This window comes from Pelmatolapia mariae, linkage group LG9, assembly GCF_036321145.2.
Source record: "Pelmatolapia mariae isolate MD_Pm_ZW linkage group LG9, Pm_UMD_F_2, whole genome shotgun sequence".
Classification (NCBI taxonomy): domain Eukaryota; kingdom Metazoa; phylum Chordata; class Actinopteri; order Cichliformes; family Cichlidae; genus Pelmatolapia; species Pelmatolapia mariae.
In genome coordinates this window covers 19,714,620-19,734,879 of record NC_086235.1, presented here as the reverse complement: position 1 = coordinate 19,734,879, position 20,260 = coordinate 19,714,620, and the positions used below count along the sequence as shown (strand labels likewise).

Here is a 20,260-nt window from a genome sequence, read left to right as displayed (position 1 = left end):
TTTCTCAGTGAAAACAAATCTGCAGTTTGGCTTAAATATGTTACACCGATTTCCAGGTATACAGATAGACTATTTGAATTTGTTGTTATTATTATTATACTATAAACTACTATTAAAATGCTATTACCTTGAAGGAAAGACACCATGTGTCCAGTTAAATATTGTTGTTGGCTTGTCGCAATTGTCAGGCCATCCTACAGCGTAAATTTTTTGAGTGAACATACCCCACAGTGCAACCTAAACCAGTTCAGTCTGAGCCTTGTGCGATATAAAAATAAATAAATAAACCCTATCAGTTCCGCTCTGGTTAAGAGCAGATGAAACATTTGACAGTTGGACATGTCTGTGCCAACACCAGCAGACATTTAAATAGTGACATTGCCATCTAGTGGTGTTTCCAGATATTAATGCAAAGTTTTTATTTTTTGTGTGGCGGTTATTTGGGAAAGTTAGCAACAACTAGTGAAAGTTCCTATATATTTTTTTCTCTGAAGGTTAATTTAAATAACCTTTGAAGAGCGGGAATGTTCTCAGAAGGCCGAGACAAATAGCCTTAGACAAATATTCCAAGATTTTTCAAGAACCTCACCTTCATTCAGAAAACATCCATACGATTTTTATTTCTATTTAATTTTGAATCAGTTTTTTTTTTAAAAAATTCAGTTTACTATCATTGTATTTTTATTGTGATATGAACGTACTTATCAAAGGCAAATTTTTTGATCAGACTGACAAAGAAATTAAAATAACATCAATATTTTGATTGAATTTTAACTGTTTTAAAAGTGCAAGATATAATTTCATATGTATATTTTTAGCCTAGTTTTTAATTTTATTTTACCAGCATGTCTGGAACATTCAAAGAAAATTGTTGTGGTCTTCTTTAAAGCTTATTTCTGGGATTGCATCAGGGATCTGCTCCGAGCCATGATGTTCATAAACGACATTGTAATCTGTAGTGAGAGTGGGGAGCAGAGGTAATGAAGGTGTTTAAATACTAACGACCAACCATCCAAAGCAACAGAGAGAACACAAGAGAGGTGAAGGAGAGAGTACAAACAGGGTAAATGGGTGGAAATTAGTCTCAGGGATTTACGATGTAAAAGCAATTTTATTACTCAAAATAAAAACCTCAGATATAAACTAACCAGTAATAACGATAAAGTATCTCACATTGACCCTAAATCACCGACAGGGGGCATTTTTTGCCGCCTAATGAAAAGGATTCGTCACCTTTCCCAGCAGCACTTCATTTCCCGTCATGCTCCACTGTTTGAAGCGGTATCCGTGGAAACGGCACAGGAAGTGGCGCGCAACTGTTGAAAAATGTCTCACTACAAACTGAAGAGGTGGTTTTGATGGCATTATTTGTCACCAGCCTTTAAAAGGGCGTCTAAAAACAGCTTGGTGGGCATTTCTCTTTATTAACCGGAGCTCCACGTTGTATAAAGTACGTTTTTTTCAGTTTTAACTTGCCTTTTAGCCTAAGATAGCTCAGCCGTACATCCTAGTTTAGTGAAAGTTACAGAAGCTTCGCCATGGGAATGAGAGTTAACAGCTAGCTTGTTGTTACATACTAGATACTTTTGGTAAATGATACGTGTGCAACCTTAACGAAGTCTCCTTGTCGTATTGTTTGTGAGCAGATGTCGTTTGTGAGAGTGGGGCGTCCACAGCAGCACACCAAAGGGAAAAGGCCTGTTCGCCCCAAGAAGGCAGCAGCTCAAAGAAGAGAGTGGGTGGTGAGTATTGACAGCTGAACAAATACTAGAGACATATGAAGGCCAGTCACAACTAAGCAGGCAGTCTTGTACTTGTACATATTTCTGTGCAATTAGAAGACAGTCTACTCTTGCTTGCTGTGAATCTTCTTTACCATAATCTGAAATAGAAAGGTATGAGGAGAGGTTATTTGTTTTCTAGAGGTTACTCAGATCATTAGGGAATCAAATTTCTTGCTAAACTACAGAAACATGTTCATGGTGTAAAACAAACAAACAAACATTCTAGCTAACCTTTTATAAGTTCTTTTATTTAGCCTGTCTAACTTCTCAGCATTTTGGTTTCAGAGCACTGTCAACGACCTCTCTGTGCACAAGCTGACACCTGCGGAGCTGGTAAGGTGCAAGAAGATTTGCACTTTTTATTTTTTAAGTGTTATTTACTGTATCTTGGTCTCACGATTGTCTGATTGTTCTTCTGGTTCAGAGTCATCGGCATGAGATCCACAAGTCTCACAACAAAGCAGCAGCTCAGTGGGAGCTGAAAGAGAAAGCCCTGAAACGACGTCTCATGCACGCAGGGAGCCCTGCACCCCTGGACCAGGCCAGTCTCAGCATCATCAGGGAGGTAAGTACAGTGCTGTGAGAATATATATATTTGCTCTGTTCCAGATTTTTCAGTTTCAGTCCCCCCCCAAATAAGGTTATTTTAGAGTTAATTCATGATTTAAAAAGAGGGGCACTTACTTTTTAGGTAATGATAGGTTTGGCTTTTTTCCCTTTAATAAATGAAACCGTAATTTTAAAGCAGCATTTTTTATTTACTTGGGTTTTCTGTGACAAATATGTCAAAAAACAAAACCTAAGAAATCAGCCAAAGCCTTTTTCACAGCATTGCATGTGTATCTGTATCTTTTTAGTGGCTCTTACGGTGTTGAGTTAAACTCAGTTGTGTGGCGTTGCTGCAGGTTTTCTCTGATCAGCTGCTGCTGCAGGATGTGTTGGCCCGTTCTGACAAAGCCCTGGCTGTGGTCAAAGACCTGTTTGGAGATGCTCCACGCAGGCACACCGGTATCTGGCAACTTGTTTTGTGTGCAGATAAACAGATGCAGTGACTAGATCAGTGGTTCTTAACCTGGGTTCGATCGAACCCTAGGGGTTCGGTGAGTCGGCCTCAGGGGTTCGCCAGAGCCTCCGCCATGACATGCACGGCTCATTTCGTGCACCAGTAAAAGACATATCTATGTCCTGAATTTGAAAAAAATCACATTTTATTTTTCACTAAAGAGGGGTTCAGTGAATGCGCATATGAAACTGGTGGGGTTCAGTGCCTCCAACAAGGTTAAGAACCACTGGACTAGATAGAATAACTTCTTGTCCATTGCTTTATGTCATTGAGATACCCGATTGTTGAACATTGGGTGTTTGTCCCAGTATTTTCATTTTGAAGAGCCACAAATTCTCTCTGGTGGTTGCACAAGTATTGCTTCATGTCTAAATGTTTTTCCTCAGGACACCCCAGAGTGACTGTGGCTCCAAACTGTGACTCTGACTCAGAACTGCCTGTTCTTCAAAGACCAGATCGTCCAACTCATCTGTCTCTCCTCAGCCAGTCAATGATGGATCAAGAGGTGTGTGTGTGTGTTATTGAGACTGTTATTATTAGCTTCATAATACAGCATGTGCAATGTATAATCTAAAGAACAACACTATGCTTATTAGTTTATTTTATTTCTTTTAATGATCTAAACCCTATATTTAACAGAAAACACTCCAGAGGTAACATATCGAATGCTTACACTGATAAAAAAAAAGTGTATTTTTAAATACTGTTTTGAGTTTTTATTTGCATTTTACACAATTACAATGATTTATTTCAGGCTCTTAATGAACTGGAAGCGTCAAAGGACTACCACACAGATGATGATGCCCGTCCTTCCACCAGTTCAGAGTATCGTGTAATCCGAAGGTGCTAATCCCTGCTAACTGTTATACACTACAACAGTGACAGAGATGCTGCTGTCACTATTAGATTGCTCATAACGCTTTTATTTGCAGGGTCAATGTACAAAAAATGAAGGCGCAGCCTCGGGCTAGGGTGTCACAGCAACACAAAGGTCATCATCACAGCCGTCACCATGGAGACAAGGATAATAGTCCCGTGACACCCTGTACATCAGACAGGGCACCAGCTCAGACAGGTAAGATAAACAGCTAATCAGAAGGTCTTAGTGCCATTAGAAGTGTGTTATATTTATTTTAGGTAGTGATCAAGAAATCATTTATTATATATCTGGCATTAGAGGTGAACATAAACACTTATCTAATGTCATTTCAGCTCTCAATGCCACCGTGGCTGTTCAGCGTGTTCGGTCCAGACAGAGTCAGTCGGAGGACGCCAGAGAGGAAACATCAGTCCTGGTTTCTCAGGTTCTAAATTCTGATCCGCCTCAGAGCAAGTCAGGTAATATCTGCAAGGGATGGATTTTCTCCAAAATGAAATACTCTGTTTGAAGATGAGATCATGTCAAAAAAAATCAGTGTTGTTCTTCTTTTATATGCTGAACAGACAGGATCGGTAGTCACACCAGCAGAGGCAGGAAGTGTGTTTCCCAGGGTTCAGAGCTGGACGGCTCCTCTGTTGCCTCTCTCAGCGGGGATCAGTCCAGTCTGGGCCTGCTGCAGGCCATGTTGGGTCAGGTGGAGTCGGATTTGGACGCACTGAGCCCTGATACAGCACCAACATCTGCACAGAGTCCCAAAAAGCACAGAACACAAAGCCTTACTGGATTTTCTGTGGCCTTGGTCTCTACACTGGGACATTTGGTGCACATCCTTAAAAAGGTGCTTCCGGATATCAAAAAAGGTTTTGTCACACAAGCTTGTGGAGATTATTATTCAAACTAAAGATAATCCATGCAGGCTTTACTCACATAAATAAAAAATAAGAGCGTGGTACCATTATCACTGCATCTTTTAGTTTATAGGATATAGGATACATTCATTTCTTATTAAATGTTGGTTTTATTTAAAAAGTCATGTCATCGATGGGGATGCAAGGAGACATGAATTCCAAGTTTGAAATCTTTAGATAGCAGCAAAAGCACATTTTAGAAATGCTTGATCTGTAAAATGTTTGTTACTATTACTGATTTAGCATCACTAATGCTGAAGGTCTCATGTAACTATGCTGAAGCACAGTTCTTATCTTTTTCAGGGGTCTTCACATTTGTAAATAAATAGAATCAGTTTTTAAATTTTAGTGCCAGTTTGCTTTGATGCAAATATTTGCAGTCTGCTATATGTGTTTAAATCACTGTCTGCCTGTAATGTGTTAGAGGGAAGATGAAGCTCAGCAGGAGGCACAGGAGAGGAGAAAACTGGAGGAGGAGCTGAAAGAGCAGCAGAGGCTCATTGATGCTCTCACTGCTGAAACCATGACTCTGAGAGAGGAGGCTACAGCCCTGCAGGTGGGACTGGGCTTAGGTTATTGTTAGTCCAGCTATGCTGATAAATCGTGAGTTGGTGATGATGTGCCTCTCAGGCAGGGTTACAGCAGCGGACGGCAGAGCTGGAGCGGAAGTTGGACGCAGTGGTGTTGGCGATGGGAGGGCTCGGACTGCTGAGTGAACACAGTGGCCAAACCCCACACTCTGAGGTTAAAGTTGCAGGTTTGTGCAGTCTGTCTGTGTATATTCTGTCCAGAGGAATTTGGTAAATGGTGAAAATGGTTTATATTTTGGTGAACTGTTGGTATACAGGCTGTCAGTCTGCGACGGGTGCTGAGCAAGTACCTGTTTCTTCTGCTGTCCTCCTCTCACCACCTCAACAGCGGGACCACTTTCAGCATGTTCCTGGTAACTTTCTCACTTCCAAAATTATTATCTGATTTCAAATATTCAGCACAGAAATGATTCACCTTGAGGCGGCTAATTTTTGTTTCTCGTTCTTTCACAGCAACTTATCCTGTGAAACCGCACCAGCAGCTTCCTGCTGTGGATCTCCTGCGCTCCTATGGGGACCTCCGCGCTCACATCTCAGACTCTAGTCTCAGCAGTCTGCCCCTAGTTCAGCTTCCCTCTGCTTCCTCGCTATTGCTGACCTCTGACCCTCTTCGCTCACAGAGGTCTCTGGGCACAGTGCTAGCTGAGATTGCTCAGCTGAGCAGAGAGACCGATCTTATCAGGGCTCAACTCAGCCAGGAAAAGGGCCTCGGGTCAGGGGTCAGAGAATCGCTTGACAGTGGCAATGAGAGAAGAGGGTCGAGCTGCAGCAGCACCGGGAGTGTAACACCTCAGAGCGCTGCAGAGAGCAGGATGTCTGGGTCCAGCTGTAAAGAGAGGCGGAGCCAGCATGTGTGGACTCCTGAAGAACAACAGCTGACTCAACAGGTGAGATTTAAGGGGTTGTTAGAAGCTCTCTGAGAGCAGCTCACCTTTTAGAAGTGGAGTAGTGGCTCCCCTGACTACGCCTAACTTTCTGACCCTCCCTTCATAGCGTGATGGGACAGGTGTGTCGAGGAATGAACTGCGCTGAGCCTTTAAGTGGCCTCCTCATTCAGATATAGTAATGATTCACATGCAGTGTGTGTCTCGTTTTTTGTTGGGTTTTTTTTTTTTTTGCTTAGGCAACATCACCCAACACTTTCAGTGCAAACAGCGTGGAGCAACGCCTCCTGGAGCTGAACAGGCAGAGCGCTGCAGCCCGAGGTCGACTGCTGGAAATAATCGAGCAACAGAAGCAAAGTGTTTCAGCCAGAGTCTCTCCCTCTGTCTCCCCGATCCCGGCTTCTGCCTTCAGCCCGAATCCAGAATCCAGTGGGTAAAACCAGCATGTCGCTGTCTGTCTTGAGCACACATGACAGTTTAAAATCATTACGCCTCATCTTTTGCAGCGGAACGCCTGGAGGCATCAGAGCTGCTGCCTGAGTGGGAGCTCCGGTCACACAGTGGTGGCGGTGAGGGTGAGAGGAGGTGAGTATCTGGGCTCAGAGAGGGATTTTACGACAAAGAACAGCAAGGTTCTTTTTCCTCATTTCTTTTCCAGCACCTTAAACGGACACAAGGTGATGATGTCAGGAAGAAGAACTGACTGACTGAAGATCACATGATGTAGATGATTAATTATCTTTGCTACAGGTTTGCTGGCTCTGATGCATCTTCTCACAGTTTTGGAAGAGAAACTAGGGATGGCAAAACACAGGTACACACACACACACACACACACACACTGCATTATTTACATGTCATTGCCCGGATTTGAAAAAAACTTTCTTTATTGTCTATAGATGGACAAGGAGAGAGCTCGAGAAGGCTGGTTTGCATTGTCTGCTCACGTGAGGTAACAAGAAGAAGAAGGACATATCTGAAGATGTTTATTACACGGAGTGTTCTTACTATTTTTATCTGTTTTATTAATGATTTAATTAAAATTTTTTGACTTCTATACATTCTTTTTTTGTCTTCACTGTGACAAGTTTCTTTCTCCATTTATTGGACGTGACCAACATTTCTAATTTATTAGAATGAACTTCTGTTTGCCATTTCTTTGGGTTTTCCTCCACAGTGTTACATCTGAGTACTTAGAAAACCCTACAGCTGAGTAATGTGTGAGCAGATGCAATTAATTTTTAGTCTGTCTTCATTCAGTCTTACTGAGATTGACTATTTTTCCTTGCTGAGCATATGGAAGTTTGATTTGTGGTGGAGCTGTAATCTGCAAATACATACAGTCTGCATCTCCACCTGTTCATTTATGTTTGAGGCTGTTCATTGGTTTCCTTGAGTGCCTTGCAAAAGGTGCTTACACCTTTGGTGCTGTGGTTATGTTATTCATACTACACACAGGTACTCTCTAGTATAATATGTACATGCAGTGTTTCCTTTTACAGTATACTGCAATGATCGTCCTTCCAGGAAATTTGAACCATCAGACACTTAATACCCTTTGAATTGTTTTTCTGCGCCAGTTTGAAGTTTGAACATTTCCAGTTTAGAAATATCTCTGTTTATAGAAAGAAAACTAAACTAGCATATGCTGGCACTTCTGCTTCTTTCTTTCGTGTTTCTATCAGATGATACAAATGCATGTTGTTGTTGTTGTTGTTGTTTTTAAAGTATTTGAGGCAGCATGTCATCTTAAGAGCTTGACAAGGAGGTGATTGTTGATCTACTACTGAGTTCGTCATCACAAAGAGTTGTGGGTGAAACCACTGTTAGACCTTGCCCCACCCTATCATGTGATCTATTCAGGGTACCCGAGGCAAGATGAGTGACAGCTGGTGTGGAAAGCCACCATCTCTGTCCAGTGATGGTCATTCAGTGGACATAGATGGCCTCTTTTACATCTCTTTCAAACCATCTGTCTTCTCTGTCCAAAATGTGAACATTAGGAATCCATGAAAGAGTGACATTTAGGCGCAGACACTCTCCCATGATGCCAGTGGTTTTACTTGGAACCCCTGTTGGTAATGACACATGCGGTTTTTCAAACCTTAGCTCATGATTAATAGTAGGTAGGTCAGCTACCACCTCCATAGAGAACAACTCTCCACCTTTTTGTTTTTCAAGCTGAACAAACCTCTTGGATGAGAAGTGAAATGTTTTAAAGGTGTCCAGCTGCCTTCTTTTTTTTTCAGGCTCTTAAGACAACCATGACCTGATTGACTAGGAACCTACACAGACATGGAGTCAGCATGTCTTGTAGATTTCAAACGACATGCAGATAATATAAAAGATATATAAAGACTGTATCCAGTCTTTGTTTATTTTGGGTCTGTGTTTGAGTCCTTCATAGCAGATAGAACAGTGCATTTTACCTGAGATTTACTGCTTAAAGCACATATGATAAAACACTAAATGGATCTAGGCGATCAAGATTTGAGACTCGCAAGTTAAGAAAATGTAATTTTCAACTCTGTGAAAAATAATTCTTTCATACGTGGCAAGCTATTCCCAGACGAAGTTCATTCATAGCAGCGGCCTTTATATTGTCTTAACCTGCTGGGAACTTTTAAGCCAAGACGGCACTAGCTCAATATTACAACAAACAGCTTAACTTTAGCGTACTTATTTCACTATTTTTTTTATTGCACTCCAAAGCCAGCAGATGGCAACAGAGTCAAATGATTATTATTATTAGATATTATATTATTATTGTTATTATAATTATTATTATTATGATTAGCCATTTGTTAGCAATTTACTTTTGCTATATTTTATGTTGTGAAATATAAAGTGAAAATATCAAAGCCACTGTTATAGATGTTATGTCAAGCATCTAACCAAATGCTCATCTCCTTTTTGACAAAGGTGGTCTTGAGCTGTAGTTTAAAGACTGAATGAATACAACATTATAAATTATGGACCCTTTTATAGATTATAAAATGGGGTATGCTTTCACACTTTATGCTCAGGCGTCCGGGTCAAGTCCTTGAGTCGAATGCAGCTGGACTGATAAATGCTAAATAATAAATAAATGCTGTGCAGTGCAGTGAAGAGTGATCTGATACACAGGAGAGAGCAAACAACCACTCTACATGTGCAGGGCAAGCTACTGGATATTGAAGGATTGACTGTCCCTCGCGGTTGAGCAGCATCCTGACTCTCTCATATCTTTTGCAGCTCTCTTTTTAGCCTGTTATTTTCTCACCTTTTTCACTTTTCTGTTAATTGCACCCTCTCAGATGTGACTACAGGGAAGCTCTCTGTCCATATCTCTTCCTGCTGTACTGCCCTCTGATGACTTCTTTGCCCTTCTCTCAATCTTTTCTATCCTTTCTTCACATCTTTCAAACCTAGATCCCTTTTTCACACCTCCTGATATAAAACTCCACTGTTGTTCTCGTTCTACATAAATCTCAGCTTTTTTCACCTCCTCTGCTATAGTCCATCCTTTTTCTCTTTTACTAGGATAAGAATCTGATTCTTAATACTTTGATTTAATATTAGATGAATTGTTTTCCCAAACGCTGCCAAAAGCCAGGTTTTACTGATAAATCATTGCTTGATGGGGGACTTTACATTTTTTCTTCTCTCTGCTGCTTTTCTTTTTATACTGACCTTATTTATTTTATCGTGCAGAGGACCATCCCCCTCCATCTGTAGTGGTAAACAAAGGCCTGGTGCTTAATGAAAAATCAGTGAAGAATCTGACCAAACTACAGCTGTCAGCCAGCGAGCCGGGCGAGCTCATCTACCGCGTCACCAAACAGACGAGCCTGGGACACCTCGAGCATGCTGCCAGTCCAGGTAGACCAGACCTATATGTCAGTGTTTTTAGAAAGGACGCAAAAGTAAAGATGAAAGCCAAACTAAACCAAACCAAACTTTTCCCACCGCTTGGTGAGTAGTTGGCATCCTACATGCAAACTGCAGATGACTATGGCAATCTGATTGCAACCAAAGCAATCACATTTATGTTTTTGGTGCAGCAGACCCTGATTTCACCTGTCAGCCACCACCAACCAGTGGCTTTAGCCCCAAAGTTGCCAGGGGTGTGCAGCGCTGTGGTCCATTGATTACCTCTCCGGTTTGAGCCTGTCCAAAGACATGCTTGTCAACTGGTGATTCTAAAGTGCCTGTTGGTGTGATGGAAGTATTTTAAAAAGTGACGACAGGGTTTGAGAGCTGCGCCGAGGAAGCCTTCATGCATCAAATACCAAGAGAGTCGGGGGAACACCGGGTAAGAGGACAATAAAACTAAAACAGGGAGCTAAGAACTTAATCACAAAAACTCGACTTCACTACAGTAACAAAAGAAATCATGAATGTTTTCAATGTTTTTGTCACTTTTTACGGAATCAAACTCAAAGTAATGTCAGTACTTTCAAGCTTTAAACCCTGCATGGTCGTACTCTCTCCTATCAGCTCAGATATTAACCTGCATAGCATTCATCCCATGTTTAAACAAAATGTGGCATTTTCTGCTATTTCCTGTCAGGACAAAAGGAAATGAAAATGTAATTTGCTTTAATATGATGGAACTAAAAAAACTTGATTTTCATCACTGACTGAGAATATTGGATCTGTCTCCCAGTCTGGCTGTCCTGATTATAATGATGTATAAACCTTCAGCTGAGGAATTTATGCCAAAAGCCAAGAAGACCATAGAATTGAGCTCATTTTGCTGTCAGTAGACGACATGAAGAGAGCTGATACTGAGATGTCTTTATTTCCTTGATGCCTTGTTGGCATGTTGAATGAGTTGTAATGTTTACAAGTTTTAATTTTTTTGACTTTATGAAATTCCCTCCCCTCTGTGGTGAGAAATAACTTTGCATTTGCAGAGCTAAATTATTCAACAAGTTAATAGCTTCACAGCGAGGTCACTTGTGGCACGAGAAATCCATTTCATCTTATTTAATGTACCTCGGTACAATGGCAGTCCTGCAATGAAGTGCCTAATTTAAAATGTAACATCACCTATTGGTGAAACGAGCAAAGATTATAGGACTCACATGTTTTCATTTCTAGTCTTTAAAACCTGTCTCTACCCATCTAGTATTAATTCCTTCTGGGATATAAGTTAAGTATGTATATTTTGCACACACAAACACACATGCAGCTATTACCTATTTCTTGTTTTTATACCTAAGATGAATTATTGTTGAATGAAGACATTTTTCAAACACATGTAAAATGTGGCCAATTGTTTATTGTGTAAAGGAAAAGGTAGAAGGGGGAAAAGGGGGGATAGAAAGAAGGAAAGAGAGAGGAGAGAAAACCCCAACAATCCCCTCTGAGCAAGCACCAGGCGACAGTGGATAGGAAAAACTCCTTTTAAAGTGAAAGAAACCTAAAGGAGAAACCTATGGCAGAACCAGGCTCAGGAGGGGACAGTCAACTGCCGGGACTGGTCGGGGGTTGAGTGAAAAAAGAAAAAGGAGGGAGGGGAAGGGGAAGGGGGAAAATGAAGATGGAATAGAGGTGGAGGAAGACGAGGTTACATCAGGTGAGAAGCAGCAGTGTCCCTCTTCCAGAACCAGTGGAAGCGTTTTTTCTTCTTTTTCAGACACTGTTCCACGAGCACTTTTTTCTCAAGGATGAGGGTTTTCAGCTCATCCATTGTTTCTGTGTTTTCTTTCTCATGTTTGCTGCATCTTTTCACCATGTCTTCTAATTGTTCTTGTTTTTCTTTAAGCTTGTCTTTCAGTTCTTTAACTGTTGCCTCCTCTATTCTCTTTGCCTTGTGCACATCTGTATTTCTCTGTTCTACTTTCTTGTACATGTCTTCCAGCTGCTGGTTTCTCTTCTGGATATCTTGAAGTCTACACTGCAGGTCTTTATGCGTTTTCTGTTGTTCTTGCTTTTGCGCCTGGATTTCAGTGTTTTTGTACTTCAAGTTCTTAGACAGTTCCTCCAGTTCTGTATTTTTACTCAGCATTTCATTGATGCTGCTCTGCATCGCTGAGCACTGTTTTTCCATTTTTTTCTTTTCTCCTTCCAGTACAGTTGTTTTGTACCTCGTTTCGTTATACAATTCTTGGAGTGCTTGATTTTTCCTCTGGAGATTAAGTGTTTCTTCTTCCTGTTGTATTTTCTGTTGGTCTTTTTCTTGAAGCAGCTCTTTATTTCCGTGCACTTTTTTATCGAGCCTGATTTGGAGCCCTCTGTGTTTTTCCTCCATCTCTTCAAGCTTGGAGTCCATTTCCTTCTGTTTCATTTCCATTTGCTTCTTGTCGTGAAGCAACTGTTGATTTTTGTTCAGAGTTTTGTCATGTTTCACCTGCAGAGCTTTGTATTTTTCTTCCATGGCTTGGAGTTTGCTCTGCAGGTCTCTCTGCTCTACGGGCTGTTGTTTCTTGTCTTGGAGGATCTCTTTATTTCTCTCCAGAGCTTCATCAAGTATTACTTGCAAGCCTTCGTTGTGTTTCTCGATGTTCCTCAGCTTGCAATCCATTTCTTCCTGTTGTACTTTCTGTTGGTCTTTCTCGTGAAGCAACTCTTTATTTTTGAGGAGTGTTTCCTCAAGAGTTATTTGGAGCATTTTGCATTTTTCCTCCAAGACTTTAAACTTGCAGTCCGTTTCTTTCTCGAGCATTTCTTGTTGCTCTCTCTCATGAATGAACTCTTTATTTCTGTGCACTTTTTTATCAAGCCTGATTTGGAGCCCTCTGTGTTTTTCCTCCATCTCTTCAAGCTTGGAGTCCATTTCCTTCTGTTTCATTTCCATTTGCTTCTTGTTTTGAAGCAACTGTTGATTTTTGTGCAGAGTTTTGTCATGTTTCACCTGCAGTGCTTTGTATTTGTCCTCCATGGCTTGGAGTTTGCTCTGCAGGTCTCTCTGCTCTACGGGCTGTTGTTTCTTGTCTTGGAGGATCTCTTTATTTCTCTCCAGAGCTTCATCAAGTATTACTTGCAAGCCTTCGTTGTGTTTCTCGATGTTCCTCAGCTTGCAATCCATTTCTTCCTGTTGTATTTTCTGTTGGTCTTTCTCGTGAAGCAACTCTTTATTTTTGAGGAGTGTTTCCTGAAGAGTTATTTGGAGCATTTTGCATTTTTCCTCCAAGACTTCAAACTTGCAGTCCGTTTCTTTCTCGAGCATTTCTTGTTGCTCTCTCTCATGAATGAACTCTTTATTTCTGTGCACTTTTTTATCAAGCCTGATTTGGAGCCCTCTGTGTTTTTCCTCCATCTCGTCAAGCTTGGAGTCCATTTCCTTCTGTTTCATTTCCATTTGCTTCTTGTTTTGAAGCAACTGTTGATTTTTGTGCAGAGTTTTGTCATGTTTCACCTGCAGTGCTTTGTATTTGTCCTCCATGGCTTGGAGTTTGCTCTGCATGTCCTTCTGCTCTACAGGCTGTTGTTTCTTGTCTTGGAGGATCTCCTTATTTCTCTCCAGAGCTTCATCAAGCATTACTTGCAAGCCTTCATTTTGTTTCTCGATGTTCCTCAGCTTGCAATCCATTTCTTCCTGTTGTATTTTCTGTTGGTCTTTCTCATGAAGCAACTCTTTATTTCTCTCCAGAGCTTCATCAAGCATTACTTGCAAGCCTTCATTCTGTTTCTTGATGTGCCTCAGCTTGCAATCCATTTCCTCCTTTTGTATTTTCTGTTGGTCTTTCTCGTGAAGGAACTCTTTATTTCTTTCCAGAGCTTCATCAAGCATAACTTGCAAGCCTTCATTTTGTTTCTTGATGTTCCTCAGCTTGCAATCCATTTCTTCCTGATGTACTTTCTGTTGGTCTTTCTCGTGAAGCATCTCTTTATTTTTGAGGAGTGTTTCCTCAAGAGTTATTTGCAGCATTTTCAGTTTTTCCTCCAAGACTTCAAGCTTGGAGTCCGTTTCTTTCTCGAGCATTTCTTGTTGCTCTCTCTCTTGAATGAACTCTTTATTTCTGTGTGCTGTTTTCTCAAGCTTGATTTGGAGCCCTCTGTGTTTTTCCTCCATCTCTTCAAGCTTGGAGTCCATTTCTTTCTGTTTCATTTCCATTTGCTTCTTGTCTTGAAGCAACTGTTGATTTTTGTTCAGAGTTTTATTATACTTTACTTGCAGTGCTTTGTATTTTTCCTCCATTCCTTGGAGTTTGCTCTGCATGTCTCTCTGCTCGGCCTGTTGCTTCTCTTCTTGGTGGATTTCGTTCAGTTTTTCCAGAGCTTCGTCAAGCTTTTCTTGGAGCTCCTGATTCTTCTTGACCATGTTTTCCTGTTTTATGCTCTCTTCTTTCTCCTTTTGGAGCAGATCTTTATTTTTTTCCAGAGCTTCATCAAACTTTTCTTGGAGCTCCTGATTCTTCTTGAGCATTTTATCCCCTTTAATGCTCTCTTTTTTCTCCTTTTGGATGAGATCTTTATTTTTTTCCACAGCTTCATCAAGCTTTTCTTGGAGCTCCTGATTCTTCTTGAGCATTTTATCCCCTTTAATGCTCTCTTTTTTCTCCTTTTGGAGCAGATCTGTAATTTTTTCCAAAGCTTCATCAAGCTTTTCTTGGAGCTCCTGATTCTTCTCATCTTGGAGAGCCCATTGTTTCTCCTCAATAATACCCTGTTTTTCTTGAAGTTGGTAGGATAATTTTTCTAATTCAGCGCTCTTTCTCTCATTTTCTTCCGTCAGGATCTTAATCTTCTCTCTGTTCATGAGATTTTCATTCTCCATTTCTTCCAATCGCTTTTCCTCTAATTCCACCTGTTCATCCCAAGGTAGAGAGCTCATATAGGGGTCTAGGGACTCATACCATGGAATAGAGCTGGGGTCAACTTCTTGTCTTTCTTGATCTTTCTGAGACATGTTGAAGTCTGTATACCGTGACTGCGAAAAGGATCCAGATGTTTCAAAATGCTTTACTGGTGAACGTTTGAATGCTGCTAACATAAGTGCTGCAAATAACGGACTAAAAGTTGTACATCCTCACCCCTATTTAAGGATTTTGAGGATCAAAGCTTCAAAGGATCAAAGCTTTAGAAGATTGTGACATCAGAATTTACTAATGTCACATGACATTTTTGAATGAGGTCATATTTTTGTTTGAATTTTTTAAAATGACATCAACATTCTGTAAGCCAATGAGGTTCTCACATGACTTTTGAATGAGGATAATTTTTTTGCTTGGAAAATTACCAATAAAGTTTCAATCCCTGTTATTTTTGTAAAAAGAAATAAAAGTGTTATTGCAATAACATACAAAGTGAGTAAAGAAAGTAAGTAAAAGTACAGTTTTATTTATATAGCACCTTTCAAGACAAATCCATTTTGTTTGAGTTGTATTGGCAACTCGTTGAAGTGTTACTGGGTATCATAACCAGTTTGCGCATACAGTGAGTGAAAGCATTGGGTGGACTGAATCAGGCTAAATTAAATCGATAGAACTGAGTGGAGTTCTATCGATTGTATTGATCAGACAGTTAGAACAACAACTAAAGGAAACTTTGATTAATCTGAAAGGAACTAATATAGGTTAACTGGTAGCTGATACAAATCAGGATTTAAAACCATTTTTTGTTTGTTTGTTTTTCTGTTTGACTCCTTGTTTTATTTAATATTGCAATTTATATGATAGTATTATGGGTTTGTTAAACTGTTCCATGTGAAAATGTTGGGAAATGAAATATCACAGCTGGAACACAATGAAAGTGTAAATTCAGAAGAAGTTTTGTCCTTTTCCTCATTAATGCACATCATAGATAACTATGTAATGTGTCTGTTGCACACTTTGTATGTCAGGAATAACCACAAATGTGTTGTCTTACAAACGGCTGTATCAGGTCTTTGCATCCACAATAAGCGAGGATAACAAAACTCCTGAAAAGCAAAAAAAATCTGGTTCTTGTTTTTAAGACAGTCACCTTTAGTTTCACGCTGAGTGATGCTGGATTTTTGCAGACAAACCTGATTATGCTTTCCACTGGGTTTTATACTTCAGAGGCAACACAGAGTAAAGAGAAGCATTGTTATTTCAGTTTAACTTTAGTGTCAGTTTAGTTTTATCCCCTTGTAAATATGATAAGAGCCAAATTGAGGAAGCAAACTCAGTGTGTGGCCAGAAAATGCCATGGTGGCTTACAAACACATGTCACAACAAAATATGAAGGATAAGACAACACACGTATAATGGAAAGAGACGCAGAAGAATTCCCCTCTGAAATTTCTCACTTTTTTGAACTGGCATTTGCCCGAGACCACCGGAATTGGTGGAATGGACACAAAAAAAAAATATCAAAGGTAGACAAAAATCCGTCAGGAGGGATCAGAAGAGAGCAACGGTCTGCCAAGCCATTCCCTGCTTTAGAGTTTTGTAGTTTTGCACCTGCTGTCGCTTTAATATTAAACTAACGAGGTTGAAATAGTCTCACAGTGGTTTCTGCTTCTTAATTGGACAGATTTATATCCCTTCATGTGCTTCTGTCTTCTGTGCTTCACTGTCTGTGATCATGCTCAAGCTCATCTCCAGTCAATTATCTTCTGTTTGTTTCCTGCTTCCTTTTAAAGGTCAAGGATGCCACCTTGACCTTGCCACGGTGCCGTGGACGCCCAGGTTTGCAAATACAATAACTTGAAAATGAAGCAATGTCCGGTCCGGTCTGGATGGGCCTGGGCCCCCTTTCCCTGGCGGGTTGCAGAGTGTGGGGGTGCCTACTGGGGTCAGCGGGGGAGCTGGCCCCCCCCCTTGGGGGTAGGCACGCTACACGGAATCCAAAAGACCATCAGGGTGTACAACCTCACCCCTGGCGTCGTTGCCCACCTCTCAATTTTAAATACACGTAGACATTGAGGGCTATCAGGAGGGCTATGCGCTTACCTGCTGCTCTCTGGCAGGTAGCTCCATGCCCTCCTGGGTTTTAAATGCACCTTAGAACACACATGCATCAACACTACATATGAGCGGGCGGAGGGAGGTTTGGAGTCTTCACACACCCCCATTCTCTGCAGCCTGTTGGAGCCGGGGGGAGGGGGGGGGGGGGGGCTGGAAGGAGGAGTTGGCCGTCCGATTGGGGTCTGGATTGTGGGGCCTCCCTGCTGCTGCCGAGTCGGGGCAGTCTGCTTCTCTCCACCCCAGGGAAAAGGGTAACACTACCTGGGTCTGGGTGCAGTTTCCCCCTCCAGGGGCAAGGATACCTAGACCCGGTTCTTAGAGTACACTTGGGGAGTGTGATTGTGTGTACAGCGTCTCTTTATGTCTGTCTCCACGTTGGGCGAGTGTTGGGCAATTGCATATGAGAGCATGAGGGTGGGAATGGATGTTTGTATTTGAGTGTGCCTGTATGTCTGTGTCTATTTGTCAGGTCGGGTATCAGACGCCACCTCTCTAGGGAAATCTCAGGCCCTCCAAGGTATGGAGGCCTATCTCCCCCCACCACTTCCCCTGCCGGTGGCGGACGCCCTCAGACATCGGTGCGTTGGTGGTTCTTGTGTTCAGGGACGGGCGTCCAGGTACACACCGGCTCACTCCTTGGTGGCTGCTTATCGGGGCCTGGAGCCTGGGGCTCGCTCGGGCCACTTCGGGGGTGGGGTGCCCTCGGCCTCTCGGCCTGGGGCTCGGTCACTCAGGCACAGCTGGCTGCAACCCCCCCTGGCTTCTGCTCCGCGGCTGCTGAGTGACACCTCATCTGGGGCTCTCCTCAGCTCTTTCTGGGATAGTGGCGCGGCTGCCCCTCTGTTGGTCTTCCTTGGTCTCTTGTGTTCTGGGGGCCTCTGGATGTCTGGAGTTTTGATCTCCTCCATACCTGCTTCATGCCCTGGAGGACGGGGCTGTGGCCCCCCACACCCTCTAGCAGATCATTACATGAACGAACCATTTAAATACAAGCGCGCTCATGCTCACAGGTGTACACACAGGTGCTCACACACACAAACTCCACCCGTTTTGGCTCCTACCTCAAAGCACACTGTGCGCTGTCGATCTTACGTGCTGCACAATAATGTTTAATATTTAGTATTTACTGTTATATTCCCATAGATCATCGTGATGTTGTTTATTATGTTGCTCTTTTTTTTTCTTCTGCTTATTTTCTCTTTTTTCTTTCTCAACAGGTGATCCAGGTGATTGATATATGTATTTTTTGTCTGCTTATTTTGTTGGTTTTTGTTTTTTGCCCTTTATCTCCGTCCCTCTTCCCTGCTGTTTTTTTCCCCTCTTTCTTTCTCCCCTTTCTTTTCCCCAGTCAAGTCTGTCCCGTATATAGCAAGTGAAAATAAAATAAAATAAACAATAAAAGGTGAATCAAATAGACCATTACGGCATGGCTGGGATGGTCCATTTGGTAAAGTAAATCCGTTGGGCATCTTTCTTCGCCTTTAGACAATAATTCTGATGGCAAAAGAGCCAAACGGGACAGGTTAAAAATAAAAAAAAATAAAAACGAAGCAATGTTGTATTTTCAAATTGATACCATAGATACATCTAGCACAAGACTCGAAAAAGTTTGAATCTTCGTGACCTTGACCTCAAGGTCTGATGCCAAGTCTTGTCACTGGAGATTGAGGTGATGCAGGATTTTGAAATGTATTCTATATGTGCAGCTACTAAGAGGCTGAAGGATAACACTGCTATTTTTATATTTTCATGGAGCTGCTCTCAAAGCTTTGTCATCTCACCTCAGTTCCTATAATTTAGTCCTGGTCCTGCATCACAGTGTGGAATAAAACTGTGACAGTGTCAGAAATTTAGCTTGATCATCTGAGCATAGCTGCTGCTGCTACTAGCCAGCAAACCGAAATGCAGCATGTAGTGATGCAGTGATGCACTGACGCTGGCCCCTCTGTGAAAAACCGGCACACACCCAAACAAATTTGGACAGCAGAAGCCAGTGATGTGTGCTCTAACTTCTGACTGAAGCAAGGAGAACACTGGATGGACAGACACAGCCAAAGATTTAGATTTCAGGTAGTAGGCATTTGATTTGGTATTGGACACGCTGCATGCATAAAACCTGGTGTCCGTCGCATATTTATTAAATCCAGGTCTCACAGTGTGGTGATAATAAATTCTGTAGAAAGTGAGTAGGCATTTAGGAAACAAATATTATTAAACTATTTGTGATGTTTAATAGCCGTAAAGTGAGAACAGCAGACGCTGAAGAGAACTTTTTCTAATTTATTACCTTTAATTGGACCCCAGCAGAGGGCTGAAACGTCAAGATAATTCAGATGTGTTTAAATGAGCTGCGTGTTTGCTCAGCAGAACTCTCGTTGAGCAAATTACGTTTTAAAAAGTGGCAGCACATCCTGCTCTGCCTGAATATTCTCCAGCAGAGTAAATGTGTCTGTGTGAAGTGCGAAGGAGAAGCTCCATCACTGTTTGTTCCGAAATTAGCCACTCCACCTCCACCTGCTGGCTTGCACACCTCATCGCAATGCAGCGCTCAGGTTTGTTTGGTAGGCACTGTAAATATGTCACATCGTTCATTTATTCTCAGCCTGTGCTGTGTTTGCGCTGCAGGTAATTAAGTCCTGGGTGTTTTATCATTGAGCCAAATTATCATACTGTTACACTCCTGTATCTTCTCCTGAGTGCTGGAGGGGAAAGCAAAACCTGACCATTACCAATTTATCATATAGGCAGGAGACCTTTGGTCAAAGAAAATTATTAATCCATCTGAACTCATTAATATTTGGAGGTACAACTGTGTTCTGGGATATCCTTCACTTCCATGTGCAAACATGGATAGCCTAAGGTTAAGAAAGGAGCAAGAAGGTGGTCCCATGATAGTGCAGTTTTTGTTATGGCCTGCAGGGGGAGGCAATTTCCAAACAATTTCTTACTGAGTTTCATTTAATACAACACCATGTCTCGGTTACTAATTGTGGTCCTCGTTACCCTGCCTCTAACTTAGGAGTGTGCAGGAGTGTTTAGTGTTATAAATATCTCCCTTTTGGTTCAAAGCTGAATTTCAAAGCAAACACTGAAGCTGTGTGCAGAAAGGGGCCCCAGCGAGTCTTGTGTTTAAGAAGGCTTTCTTGTTTCCACGTTGATAAAACCATGATGGTTTTATTTCATCGTGCTTTTATTGAATCTGTTTTGTCCTTTTCCTTGGTGTTGTGGTTTGGATAGTTATCTGAAAAGAGCAGAAACTCTCTCAGATTGTTAAGTGGTCTAACAGGCT

The 20,260-nt window shown here is 41.6% G+C and overlaps 2 protein-coding genes across 5 annotated transcripts; one reads left to right on the top strand and one right to left on the bottom strand.

Moving 5' to 3' along the window:
• Nucleotides 1–1,316: 1,316 nt before the first annotated feature.
• On the top strand, nucleotides 1,317–10,650 carry spice1 (spindle and centriole associated protein 1). Of its 4 annotated transcripts, none has more exons than XR_010094830.1 (20): nucleotides 1,317–1,450; nucleotides 1,647–1,742; nucleotides 2,070–2,117; nucleotides 2,209–2,349; nucleotides 2,690–2,792; nucleotides 3,234–3,352; nucleotides 3,602–3,690; nucleotides 3,780–3,922; nucleotides 4,060–4,185; nucleotides 4,291–4,565; nucleotides 5,060–5,191; nucleotides 5,266–5,392; nucleotides 5,483–5,578; nucleotides 5,679–6,112; nucleotides 6,349–6,538; nucleotides 6,616–6,694; nucleotides 6,860–6,923; nucleotides 7,009–7,061; nucleotides 9,803–9,970; nucleotides 10,156–10,647. XR_010094830.1 is itself a non-coding variant. In XM_063483515.1 (19 exons), exons 2-19 carry the CDS (start codon nucleotides 1,647–1,649, stop codon nucleotides 9,849–9,851), a joined length of 2,352 nt encoding a protein of 783 aa, XP_063339585.1. In that variant the 5' UTR covers nucleotides 1,317–1,450; the 3' UTR covers nucleotides 9,852–10,650. The 4 variants fall into 4 exon arrangements, 2 of the variants coding, with proteins under 2 accessions (XP_063339585.1, XP_063339584.1); XR_010094829.1 differs by having other exon boundaries at nucleotides 9,803–10,063; XM_063483515.1 differs by having other exon boundaries at nucleotides 5,278–5,392; nucleotides 9,803–10,650.
• A 1,013-nt stretch (nucleotides 10,651–11,663) lies between these two features.
• Nucleotides 11,664–14,948, bottom strand: LOC134634148 (trichohyalin-like). Its single transcript, XM_063483210.2, has one exon. The coding sequence runs from the start codon at nucleotides 14,946–14,948 to the stop codon at nucleotides 11,664–11,666; it is 3,285 nt and encodes a 1,094-aa protein (XP_063339280.2).
• Nucleotides 14,949–20,260: the final 5,312 nt, after the last annotated feature.

What these genes read in the sequence shown, in the direction of transcription:
- LOC134634148 (XM_063483210.2), bottom strand. Translation starts at nt 14,948, where the DNA reads ATGTCTCAGAAAGATCAAGAAAGACAAGAAGTTGACCCCAGCTCTATT.
- spice1 (XM_063483514.1), top strand. Translation starts at nt 1,647, where the DNA reads ATGTCGTTTGTGAGAGTGGGGCGTCCACAGCAGCACACCAAAGGGAAA. An exon ending in AGCTGACACCTGCGGAGCTG is followed by an intron (nt 2,118 to 2,208) that starts GTAAGGTGCAAG and finishes CTTCTGGTTCAG; the next exon opens with AGTCATCGGCATGAGATCCA. An exon ending in GAGTATCGTGTAATCCGAAG is followed by an intron (nt 3,691 to 3,779) that starts GTGCTAATCCCT and finishes TTTTATTTGCAG; the next exon opens with GGTCAATGTACAAAAAATGA.